The sequence below is a fragment of the Scomber japonicus genome, chromosome 19 (assembly GCF_027409825.1).
Source record: "Scomber japonicus isolate fScoJap1 chromosome 19, fScoJap1.pri, whole genome shotgun sequence".
Classification (NCBI taxonomy): Eukaryota; Metazoa; Chordata; class Actinopteri; order Scombriformes; family Scombridae; genus Scomber; species Scomber japonicus.
Genome location: NC_070596.1, coordinates 6,493,895 through 6,506,778, shown reverse-complemented (window position 1 = coordinate 6,506,778; position 12,884 = coordinate 6,493,895). Strand labels below are relative to the sequence as shown.

General features: G+C 39.7%; 2 protein-coding genes across 2 annotated transcripts in view; one reads left to right on the top strand and one right to left on the bottom strand.

The window, feature by feature from the left end:
* c7b (complement component 7b) overlaps positions 1-12,884 on the top strand; it is a 309,407-nt gene that overhangs the window by 177,436 nt on the left and 119,087 nt on the right. The gene's annotated exons all lie outside the window — the stretch shown is intronic.
* spp1 (secreted phosphoprotein 1) lies at positions 8,653-11,656 on the bottom strand. The gene is made up of 7 exons (XM_053340532.1): positions 11,603-11,656; positions 11,400-11,444; positions 10,802-10,846; positions 10,569-10,667; positions 9,611-9,955; positions 9,005-9,168; positions 8,653-8,899 (listed from the first exon to the last, which is right to left on the bottom strand). The coding sequence occupies exons 1-7, from the start codon at positions 11,654-11,656 to the stop codon at positions 8,653-8,655; spliced, it is 999 nt and encodes a 332-aa protein (XP_053196507.1).

Below are 12,884 nucleotides of genomic sequence, written 5' to 3'. Positions count from 1 at the left end.
TAACTGGTTTTTCACTTTCTGTTTACAGTTTGCAACAGGGCAAAGAAGGTTGTCACACATATTGGACAAAGCAACACAAACATTATGCAATTCATTCAGAAACAGATGCCCAACCTGGGATCTCCAGGATGAAATTAAGACATCACTATTACCAGTCAGCTATGGAATAGATTTTAAAGTTCTGCTACTGGTCTACAAATCACTGAATGGTTTAGGTCCAGAATACATGAATGACATGTTAGTAGAATATAAACCCAGTAGAGCTCTGAGATCTACTGACTCAGGTCAGATAGTAGAGCTCTGAGATCTACTGACTCAGGTCAGATAGTTGAGCCCAGAGCTCTGAGATCTACTGACTCAGGTCAGATAGTTGAGCCCAGAGTTCAAACTAAACATGGTGAAGCAGCTTTTAGCTGTTATGCTGCACATAACTGGAACAAACTACCAGCAGAACTGAAATCAGCCCCAACTGTGAACACTTTTAAATCCAGGTTAAAAACATTTCTCTTCTCCTGTGCTTATGATTGAGCTCTTTTAAAGCACTTTACATTTTAATCTTTAATTTGCACTCCTTTTAATGATTTTAAATTTAATTTATAATTTTATGCTGCAATCTTATATTTAATGCTCAATTCTAGCACTTTATGTATGTCTTTCTATTTTTCTGTACTTTGTTTTTATTATTGGGGGGGGGGGTAATTGTATGTTTTAATGTCTCTGTTTTATGTAAAGCACATTGAGTTGCCATTGTGTATGAAATGCGCTATATAAATAAAACTGCCTTGCCTTGCCTTACTTGTCTCTTATCTTTATACATACATACATACTATAAGCTGCGAAACACGTTGCAGATCAGTGGTGAATACTCTAAATCAATGCATCTTCACTCCATTCATTTTTCTTCCATGTTAAAACCTGGTGCCCACATTATTCACAATACAGTATGACCCCAGACAATTGGGCTACGTGTGTTATGCTTGTAGTAGTGGTTAGTGTAGCCTCAAACCATTAAATAGCAAGTGCTCTATAGCACCTTTGCAGTCTTCAAACCACTCAAAGCATTTTACAACACATGTTAATATTCACACACACACGCATACACTGCTGGCTGCCATGCAAGGTGTCAACCTGCTCATCAGGTTCTAATCTAATGCACATTCACACACACTCTCACAGACAGATAGTTATTTGGGGTTCAGTATTTACCCCAAAGACACTTCAACAAGTGGACTGGAGGACCCAAGGATCAAACCGCAGATTAGTGGATAATTCACTCAACCTCCTGAACCACAGCAACCAATTAGCCTCAAGTAGAGATGAGGAATGAGCTACAGAGGTTTGGCAACCTCAATTCTTTCTAACTCCAAACAACCAGATTTTTCAAACTTGTAGTCTATAGGCCCAACTGACACTGCATCAATTGAGGCTATGATGTGAAAAATGTGCACATCACTTATATCATTGTTCTTTACTAGTGTACATTCAGATAAACTTTCTAATAATTAAACATCTACATAACTATCATGAACTATTTGAAACCCATAGTGAACCTGGGGCTTTTGGGGGCCCTGTGGGTCTGGATCAATTACCCACTTTACCAAGTTAGCAACCCAGCCTTGCATAAAACACTAAATAATAAAAACATTCATTGGATTTAGCTAATGATTACACAACAATAATACACAATCTATAGATTTGACATACAAAATAAATAGCATGTACTTAAGCAGGTCACTGAAAAAACAATAAATGCAAATTTAAAGAAAAGGCATCAATCTCTGAAAGTCCTAGTTGTAGGGTTAGGGTTAGAGTCTGTTTTGACAGCAGCAATAAGTCAATAGCTGCAATGACCAAAACAGAGCACAGTCTAACTTCCATTATAACTACACAGCAAAAACAAACAGCCATAGCAGGGCATTTAACCATCAGTAAAGAAACCAGTGAGCAGACACTTGACACTACCCCTTTGTGGAGGAGAAATAGTTGATATCCATCTTAATATTATATGATGTCTTCCCTCAATCACTGCGAGCTAACCAGTAACCGATAGCTAGCTGACATCGTTCCCAACAATGGAAAACAACCTGAACTTTAAATAATGTTGATAACTTTGTATAATTTGTTTTTTGTCTCCAGAGAGAGTGACTTTATTTGACTATAGTTTCTTTTATAGAGTCCTGTTTACAATTTCACACAAACAGGCACTCTATCTGACTGTTCAATATTACTGTTTTTCACCTAGCTTCTCTTCACATTGGAATCAATCTAAATGCATTTAGTGCACCATCACCATACCCTCTTTGACCCCGCTGACTGACTGACATTTACCAGCTTTACAACCCAGGAAGGCGCCGTTTCACTCAATAGAACAAAATAAATAAAAAACTGGGAAGGAGAAAGCTGTGATAATCTATATTGCTTTTCACTGCCAAATCACAATGGCATCTTTAAGCAGTAATGTTGCCTGTGGTTCTTGCCCTCAAGTCATGACATCTTTTACAGTGTCTGTCTATAATTCCCCATCGGGGATAATAAATCAAGACATGCTCTGTCTGTGCATGACTGAACATGAATCACATATATTACTGTGCTACTGTTCTGCACAGACAAATAAAAGACACCCGATTCCAAGTTAGGCTATAAAAAGGTTTCATAAAAAGAGGGTATTTCACACAAGGATGAGCAACTCTGCTACAGGTGCATTTTAGAAGTGTCAAATATGTCATTAAACTTTCTTTATTAATAACCTAACATAACATATTGTTATGGCTGCTAAGCTGTACAAGGCTCATCTAATGCCGTCAACCTCACTTAAGGCCAGTTTTGCAAATAACACTTACCTAAACATCCCTACATGTTGAACCTGAATGTGAGAGCTGAGCTTACCTGGATGAGTAACAGTTTTCTCACCTGGAGGGGTTGTGTATTTATAACCTACCCGTCAGCCAATTTTCAGCGGTAACCACGGCCAGCCTGCTCTTGGTTGTTTGATTTTTTTTCAGTAGATCATGGTGGTGTGTGGCAATTCTCTGTTTCAGTCCCTTTCTTTGTCTCCAGGCGTCTGTTGCTCCATGTGGCATGTCTCTCAGCAGAGCAGCTGCCGCCACTTTGGGTTCTCGGAAAAAGAGAAAAGGAAGGAGTTTTGTTATACAGACTTATTTACACAGACTTCCCTACACAATTGTGTAACATCTGCTACATTATGTCAATTTCAAGAAACTCCTCTGGCTCAAATTCTGTCATTTTTAACTGTGTTGGTGCTAACAACAATGCTAGCCTAATTAAGGACAACCTAGTACCCTGATGAAAGTATGAGTACCTGTAACCTGCGGTGGCTCCAATGTCTTCTTCACTTTCCTTCGGTGGCGATTGTTCTCAAGACACTCAGCTGAAACGTGAATATTTCAAATACGTTTTTTATGCTGCTGAGTAAATTATAATCCATGAGTATAATTGCGTCAGATAGTTGTTTGAAATTAGATCCACATAACCAAGGACATGTTAGGCCATGTGTGAATGAGATGGTGTATGTAAATGAGAATTGCTAATGTTGTTGCTGTGGGATGAATTAGTTACATAGGTAGATATTTTATTTGCATGGTAATGCTAACAGGTAGGTAAGAAAGAGAAGCAGCAGTATGTTTATTTATACATTTATTGAAATATATGCATATATAGGCATGAAAGGGTTAACCAGAAGGTATGAGTACCTGTAGCCTCAGGCTGCTCCGATGACCTCTGCTGTCTCATTCTGTGGCAATTGTCCTCGCAGCACACTGCTGAAAAGTTTTTAAAAATGAGATAATGCATGATGACACACCACTGGTTAACAAAGTCAATATATATTGATAATGGAACTTCTGAAAAATGTAGGCTATGACACACAGACTAAATTGTAATATAGTGATCTAGTTGCTAATGAAAACAGTCATACGTTAAAAACAAGAATCTAAGTAATAATTTCTATCTCTATGTGTGTGTGTGTGTGTGTGTGTGTGTGTGTGTGTGTTTGTCCGCAGTGCGTGTATTCGTGGGGGTTAACACATTTTCCCGGACCCTCATTCATAAAGCAAAGTTTTTGTTAGGTGAGCTATTATTTAACTCTGGAACAAAACGGATCTCCACCCTGAAACCAAGAGGAACATAATACGCAATTTCATGTCACGGAAGGATAATTACATGGTTGGAAGGCTGTATGGGTGAGTAATTAACAAACTGTAGCATTAAAGGTTGAATATGCAGAATATTTATTAAAAGCTATATATATTTTTTTTTTAAATAATACAGCCACGGGGCGTTTTGAGGGGTACAGAATGAAAGTATTGCTTTTCCATTAAAAAAAAAACTAGTCTAAATTAATATTTTTAAATTTTTTTTGACGGGTTTGACAATGACGCGTTCTGTGTACATTGTACCAGCCAATTAGCGGCCGGAATGGTGGGTAGCCAGGGTTGTCTGTTGTTCCTGCGCAGCTACTTTCTTTTTACAGGTGAAATGGAGTTGTAAACAAGTAAACGAACAGGGACAGTCTGATTGGTCAATACTAGCCGGCCTTCTATTGGTTGACAGCTTTGATCCACAAAAAATCTGAGAGCAGAGCAGAGATCCGCGAGCACAAGTCAAAGTCCTTCTAAGGCCTCTGCACAAGTTCCCTGAGCACGAGAGGAAGAACTCGAGTTTGAGCGCAGGAAATCTGCGTGTGCAGCGTTGTAACCGAGTGCGAGGACACACTGTGAGCATGCGCAGAGCTAATTTGAGCACGAGAGCAGAGTTTTTAGAGAAAATATCACAAAATCTGAACATGAAATCAATAAATACTGCTCTCAAATCCATTTAATATGCTCTTGAATTAAGATAGGGAATAAACTCCATAATATGAAAGCTAAGACCCTGGCGAGTTCAACAGTACCACTATTATTGCGCTAAAAACTCAGTGAACCAGCAGCCAAAGAATACAAAGGTAAACAACCACTTATTTACAGCGACTAAAATATTCTGTCTTACCTTCGAAGTTTTGTGATGAAAAGTTGTACTTGAGAGCAAAAAACGCTGGTTTTAGTAAGTCCAACACGGCTCTGCTTGTTTACAACTCCATTTCACCCAGTGCCAGCCTACAGTTAGCCAGTTAGCTGAGTTAGCCGACGAATTAGCCGCGATCGGGGAACATAGGTACGCTCCCCAGGTTTAGCTGCTACTCCCGCTGGCGTTACAATGCAATGTACCTCGGTGGTTTCAAGTCAGTTACAGCGAGGGTATGTTCGCTTCCTGTTTTCAAAATAAAAGCACCAACTCTATCGTTATGGCTTTCTTAATAATAAAAGGCAACGGGTGATTTATTTTGTGAAAATGACCGGAAGTGCGTTACTCGCTACGGCTAACTTGAGTGGCTCCGAATTCGCAGGAACAAAACTTTAAGCAGATGTTATTTGGACAAATTAGCGTCACATTGTGGATCTAAAGGGCTACTTTCTCGCCTAAAAAGGTTAGACATGTGGATAAAGTGGTATATGTACAGAGTTAAAGCTAAAATAAAATCCGCTTCAGCCTGCTGATTTCAGCTTGGGTAGGAACGAAATGCATTATGGGTGATCGTGTAGTTTACTGACTGGTCTGCTCACGCCGATCATTCTACAGAAACAAGCAATCATTTTGAGTTGGGAACTAGCTAGCTAATCGATTACACACCACTCAAAGACTTCCAGTTGAAGACTGGCTTACGTTAAATACTTGCGTTAATGCCATGTGGCGTTGCGAGTATTTTCCAACAGTGATTTGCTGTTGTTAGGGCATGTTGAAAATGTCCGTGACCGTGGAGAAATGTCTCCTCTCCTTGTCTCTTTTCATCCCGTCGTTCACGCGCTCCTACCACGGTGTCTCTACGCGTTTACGTCACAGACTGAAAACATAGTCCCAGGTTGCTGTGGCTCCGGAGTCCCAAATAAAAGTATAACCGCAGACTATTTATATAACATTGAAATAAAAATTGAAGTTCACATGAAATGAAATGCGAAAAAAATGCCATATGCAATGGCTGGCTCCCTAAACCTTGAAGGAGATGGACGGGGTTGGAGAAAGGTGAACGCACAGACAGACGGAACGACAAACATCCTGCTCTCTAATTATATTAATTGGATGTGATGTTTTTTTATTTAATATTAACTTGTTTTTCCTTTTTTCTACAATATTATTTTTTGCGTAGTCACTATTTTAAATGACTGAAATATTGATGACATATTGCTGCTGACTGTCTGAGCAACATCTAACAGACCACAGAAAAAATAATAACACATATAGCCATCACTGTAGGTTCAAGTAGCAAGAAGTATACTGGATCTTAGACTTAATATTAACTGGGCTGCACCAAGACAACATCAATCTTTTAACTTGTCTGGACTTTTTACCTGAGGGGTTTCACTGGTGCAGTGTGAGGGGAACAAGATACGAAGCCTGTTATTAGTCTGACTGTGTGTCTGCTGAGGTGTCTCCCTATAATATGTGTGTAACTACAGTATAAATGTATGATGGATTGACACTCTCATAGTGTTGGATATAATGCCTTATGCATAAACTGGTTGGCTACCTGACTTGATTGTTTGTTAGATGATTATTCATTGGAAGTAAAATATCAGTCACAAATCTGCCAGTGTCTGGAGGCTCTGGTTAATGTGGGTTTATCTGACTGGTGAACATTTTATAAAACTGCTTTTCACCACTGTGTTCTTGTCACAATTACGCAAACAGCTGCATCAGTTTATTTAGGAGTTGCAGAGATCTCACCATTTCTCGGTTCAGGATTTTTGGGTGGGCCTGAAATGGTGGTTAGATGATGTAGCATGACCCCTCTCTCCCCAAAATACTAGAGCACATATACTCATAGTTACTACTATTTATGCACCAGATGGTTTTACAAACATTCATCGTAGACAACTATAATTCACTTCAGTTAATCCACTGTTACGGGTGAATGGGGCCATTTTCGGTCAATGTTAGCACTCAAGGAGATTTTAAACCCAGCTGAAGGATGAATTGACGAGTGAAGCTGCCAGCGACTATGGCTTCAGCACCAACCATGCAGCTGGGAGGTCCCCAACTGGAGGAAGAGCATTTGCTGGGCAACACTTGACCAAAAATCACAGCTGACAGGCACGAGTTAAGCTGCCATGGATGTTTCAGCAGAGATGTGAGTAACACTAAGAAGACCAAATTCTATTGAAAAAAACAACAATTTAACATAATGATTGGTGATGGATAGCCTAACTTGTCATTTAAGGTACATTTTTGCTTAATTAAGTTCACATTTACCAATAAAATATGTGCCAAATAAAAATAAAACTCCTAACATTACTTTATTTTTAAAATATCATCCATTTTAGTTGCCTTACATCTTCAAATGAGGCCGATTTTAAATTGTGTATGAGTGTTATTAACTCAGAGGCTGTTCCATTGGGCCGTGCTTCCAGCTTCTTCAGCGGACATTCCCCCAGTTTTACAGAGCAGAAAATGACTGCTTATTTTTCAATTATTTTGAAACCTAATTTTATATGCTTGGCAATTCTTTTAATCATCCCATTTTGACTGGGTGGCTAATTGCATATTTTTATGTGGTGTGACAAACTCAGAACACATATTTATTATTGCTTTACACATTCATTCTTTTAAAGCTGACCCAGTTCCATGTACCACCATTGTATGACTGTTTAAGGCTTTTCTTATTCATCAGTCTTCTCAGTAGTCTGTCTTCACCATGTAAAACAAATGTAAACAACCAGTGTCTTGTTTTATGTAAAATGACTTTATTAATACTTTAGAAATGGTACAATATGATACATTACAGTAAACAACATGGGACAAACAACATGTAGTGTAGGTAGGGGCTGTGCAAATGAACAGGACTGTGTCTGTCTGTGTTTGTGTGTTTGTTTATACTTGATTGAATCCTGTATTGGAGGATGAGTTTCCCTATGTCTACATCCTTTTATCTACACCAGCAAATTTGTTGATACTAGCGAGCAAGAAAACTAAGCCACACAGGCAGCAATTGTATGGCTTAATGTCAAGTTTAAATTTGATCAAGCTTGAATGATTACACATATTTAAATCAAACACCTTGCACCTTCTCTCTTATTGAATAAGCACAAAAAGAATGTAACTTTGCCTATTGCTGTTAATATTTAATGATTGAATGCGGTGTTGTGCTGGCATAGATATCAGGACGTTCTTTTCCAGTTTTGACCTTTTACCCTGCAGTAACAGAGCTGAAAGAGGGTTAGGGTTAAGGTCACGAGGTCAGTTAAACCTTCTGTTGCAGGTAGCAGTCGTCAGTTTCAACTTCAACCACTTTCCCCTGCAGGGCCAAAAATGAGATTTACCAGGGCGACTAGACCAAAAGATTCAAAGAGTTATTGGTTTATTTAAATACAACTCAGCAGAAAAAAAGCATCTCTGCTCATATTAGATGCACAAATAAACAGAAATATTGGCTGAACACATTAAAATCAGTAACTGTGAGGGCTGATTAAGCCTTGGTTATCTCTGTTTGCCCCTGCAGTGGAAGGTGGCTCAGGAGGGGACGTTTTGCACCTGGATGCAGTGTGCACTTCTTTTGTGTATCTCTGACACCACCATCCACTCCATTTCCTAGAGGAGCGGGGCTTATTTGGCAGTGACGACAACTGGTATGTCAGTAGTGGCGTCAGTAGGTACTGCCTTGTCCTCATCTGAGTCACTCTCAGAGCTCTCACTCTCATCTGAGTCGCTGTCAGAAGCTCCGGGCGTGGCAGTGGCCTCCTCGCTGCTCTCGCTCTCCTCGTCCTCGGACTCCGGGCTGGCGCTGGCACTGGCGGTGCTGTCGCTGGTGCTCTCCTCCTCTTCTTCCTCTGGAGCACTGGAACTATCACTTGTGCTGGCATCACTGGCGCTACCATCGCTGCTGCTGCTACCATCGCTGCTGCTGCTACCGTCACTGCTGCTGCTACCATCACTGCTGCCGTCACTGCTGCTAACGTCGCTGGTGCTAGCGTCGCTGGTGCTAGCGTCGCTGGTGCTCTCTTCTGGAAGGGAGGCCTGGCGGAGGCTGACATCCTGGTCCTGAGTGGCATCCAGACCCTGGCTTTCTACATCAGGGGTGCTAGTGTCTTCCTCCAGGAGATCTGAGTGGACCTGAAGGGCCTGGAGGTGAGGCAGAGGAGACATAGCAAGATTAGTGAGTTTGATTCATTTGTAAGTCAAATATCTTACATGTTGAATGTTTAGAATGTTTTTTTTGCAGTGCTACTACTAAAGTTGAAGCTCTTAAGGGAAATGAATTTGCACCTGAAGTTGGAGCACTGAAAGAAGTTGAAGTGGAAGTTAAAATACATTGGAAGTATCATCTAAAGTGTAAGTAAAGCTGAAGTAAAGTAAGAGTCAATTGAAGTCCAAACACTAAATGGTGATTGAGTGAAAAAGTTTTGGAAAGATAGAAATCTCAATCAGTTAAGATCTAAAGAAAGAATAAGAATAAAAAATACTGGTAATTTCTAGAAGGATCATATCCTAAAACGAATGCTACTTGGGATTTCATTTGGACTCTACAGAAGAACAATATCAAAAAGCTCAAACTGACCTTTACCTTGTACACTTTCATTGTCTTCTCCACCTCGTTGCCATTGTTCTTGTCGTAAGCCATCTTCTTGCCTGCGCCGACAAATTCGTAGGACTTGTAAGGAGCGGGAACCTTGTGGTAGGATTTGTCCTCAACGTAGACGATGGACTTGTAGTCGCTGGGGTAACCTCCCAAGCTGTCGCCGCGGCCTGAGTCTGTATCGGTGACAATGGTAGGCAGGATGGGCTCTGGGGTGGTCTCAACCGCGGGCTCCTCTGTGACGATCACGGGAGTGACTGTCACCGTAGCAGCGGTGGAGGACTCGCCCGACTCTGAGCTGTTGCTAGATTCATCGTCATCCTCATCAGTTTCCTGGAAACACATAGGTGGAGGTTTGGTAGGTAAAAATGTGCTTTGGTATTTGGAACATACAAGCTAAATCATATTAGCTATTATTGCATTTTAATGGCTCAAAGGTTGATAATGTCTAAATGGCTAAATTTGCTACTATTCCTGTCTGAAGTTAGACTCTAATGGAGGTTCTGGATTGTGTTGGAGCAACAACAGTGTCTGGGGCATTTCTGGTCTCACAGCCATACAGACCATTACATAGGCACGTAAATGATGTGTTTCCACTCCAACACATGCAACACACACCCAAAGAAACTAAATTACAAGAAAAGCCTTTATGGTTGGCAGAAGCAGCCCACCATTACACCCAATCTTTCATGGGCAACCGGAACATTTCTTTAATGTCTTTCCTTGTTGTTGTGACTCTCAATGCAAAAAATCATATTCTACAAATAGCTATAATATTGTATAATCTAAAGACATTTTATTTAATTGCCCAACAATGAAATTTGAATGTTTTTAGCACTGATTATTGAACTTTAAGAACTGAGGCTTACTTCTCTTATTATTATTGTTACTATAGTAGCATCACCCCCACACTGTATAGCCAGGCTTGCTGAAGGTTTTTACTGACACTCACCTCATCATCATCATCATCGTCACTGTCTTCACTGTCTTTGCTGTCGACAGAGGCTGTATCAGAGGACGAAGTTGTGTCTGGAGCTGCTGTGCCCTGCAGCAAAATCAACCAAACCACATAGTCAGAAACATCACCTGTTGTCTGGCTCCAATCTGACAGTTTAACAAGAACAGGCCTGATACACTTTGATTGATTAGATTTAAAATGATTGATTTGACATCTCTCACCTCCTCGTCTGAACTCTCGTCTGAGCTGGTGGTTGCTGCGGCATTCTGAAATATCACAGAGACGTAATAAATATGATTAATCCTCTTTTTACCTTTCACCGCTTTTTAATTGCTTCTTCATTCATGGCCTCAGGCAGTCATTCTATATGAATAAGTGGGTGAGTCATTGACTGCTTAGCATTACAAAATGAATGAGTAACATTACTGGACAATTAAATATATATATATATAAAAGATATAAAGTAATCTTATGGCCAGTTTAACCCATTATTACTCCTAAATGGAGGAAATACAAGAAAAGACACAGAGAAGATAAAACAAGTGAAGATAGAAAAGAAAAAAAGAGGATAAATGAAAGTGGAAACATGACAGAGAATGGAACAGATTGAACTGAACTGGATGATGTGAAAAGAAAAAGAAAAGGAGGAAGTGAGGAAGATTTTACCTCTACAGTTGCATCATTGGTTTGAGGAGCATCTGCTTTCGCCTGTAGACAAGATCATCATCAATTAATGTGGGTAGCTCTCTCTCCATTGTTCTCTCTCTGTCTCTCTCTCTCTCTCATTCTCTCTCTCTCACTCTCTCTACAGATACTCACCACTTCTTCAGAGCTCTCTGAACTGCTGACCGAAACCTTTTTCGCCTAAAAAGCAAGCAAAGATTAAATGAGTAAATGAACCAAAACTCATGGCGAAATGGATCGAATCAAGTGTCAAAAACAGAAATGGACTCAAAAACAAAGCTGCTCAAGAAAAATAAATCTTCATGACAATTTAACCTGACAGACACACAATGACTTACCGGCCGACAGAGGACTGTGGCGAAGAGCAGAACAAAAACAATGGCCACCTTCATTGTGTCACAGTTTGGTGTCTGGAGGAGAGAAACACAGAAACACGCAGGTTGAAGTCGCACAATCAAAAATAATCGTATAAAACAATAAAACCCAATGTGGACACAAAGCCAGAAATTCCAAAATACTCATGGGAGGCCATAACTTCACAGGAAACACAATGAAATGTCAAACTGAAAACTAAATACGGAGCCTGGTCACATGACTGCTGAATAGCACGGGCACTTTCTGAGGCCCTGGCATGTCAGAGGAAGTCATTACATCCTTAATTACAGGCTGAAAGGAGCGGTTATGATCCTTTTTTTGATACAGTAAAACATTTTCTCTGTCATCACAGCGAGAAAATCACATAGTTTTGGAGCGTTGGGTTGTTAAACCATGAGATAGGCGATCCTGGTCCAAACGATGTGAGAAAATAACAGGTATGATTTAGAGGGAGGTGAAATTAGTCTTTGGGTGTGTGGCTGAACAGATTTAAAATGGAGAAAACCGGCATCAGTTAGTTACAACACTGCTGAGTCAAGTTTACATTTCCATCTATCATTCGGCAAATCACTCCGTAAGAGTCAGTGATAATCCTACTTTAAAATGACCTGTTATTGTATAAACAGATATCCTATAACTTGACTTGACTTGACAAACTAATTGCACCTTTTTAAGCCTTTTTATAACATTTATTTCCTAAAACTGCTGGGAATTGTAGTTTTGAGCAAATGTTATCCAGACAGGGAGATACTGTATATGTTGGGGACTATTTTCTCTGTGTATTAATACACTTATAGACAATTTTAACAGTAGCAATTCAGCATATATTTGGGATTGAGTTAAATTAAAACAGAGTGTGTTATGCTCATGGTAATAAAGGAATATGTCGTAGGTCATTGATGTCTTCTTAGTTTTTGGACAAGAATGGAGCTCTATGGCACAGAAGAATATGATTTATCAGACTTTGAATACAAACTACTTTGATTTGTTGTTGGTTGTGATCTTTTGGACTCCTGAATGTTTTTCACTTTGTTCGGAAATAAGATTTGGGGATTCAAATAACTACTTCATGGACATTACTCTTTGCTCAGATGATGTAATACTGAAGCATACCAGCAAATGAATAATTTACTGTAACACTGTTGAGTTATTTAAGTGAGTATCAGAAACTAAAACCATTACATGATGCCATAACTATGATAATGTCCTACATTTTAAGTAGCAACAGTAACTTACACTTACTTT

Coding starts and splice junctions, on each gene's coding strand:
- spp1 (XM_053340532.1), bottom strand. CDS start 11,656: ATGAAGGTGGCCATTGTTTTTGTTCTGCTCTTCGCCACAGTCCTCTGT. Junction 10,847..11,399: donor CAGAGAGCTCTGAAGAAGTG/GTGAGTATCTGT, acceptor GTGATATTTCAG/AATGCCGCAGCAACCACCAG. Junction 9,956..10,568: donor ATGATGATGATGAGGTGAGT/GTCAGTAAAAAC, acceptor ATGTGTTTCCAG/GAAACTGATGAGGATGACGA.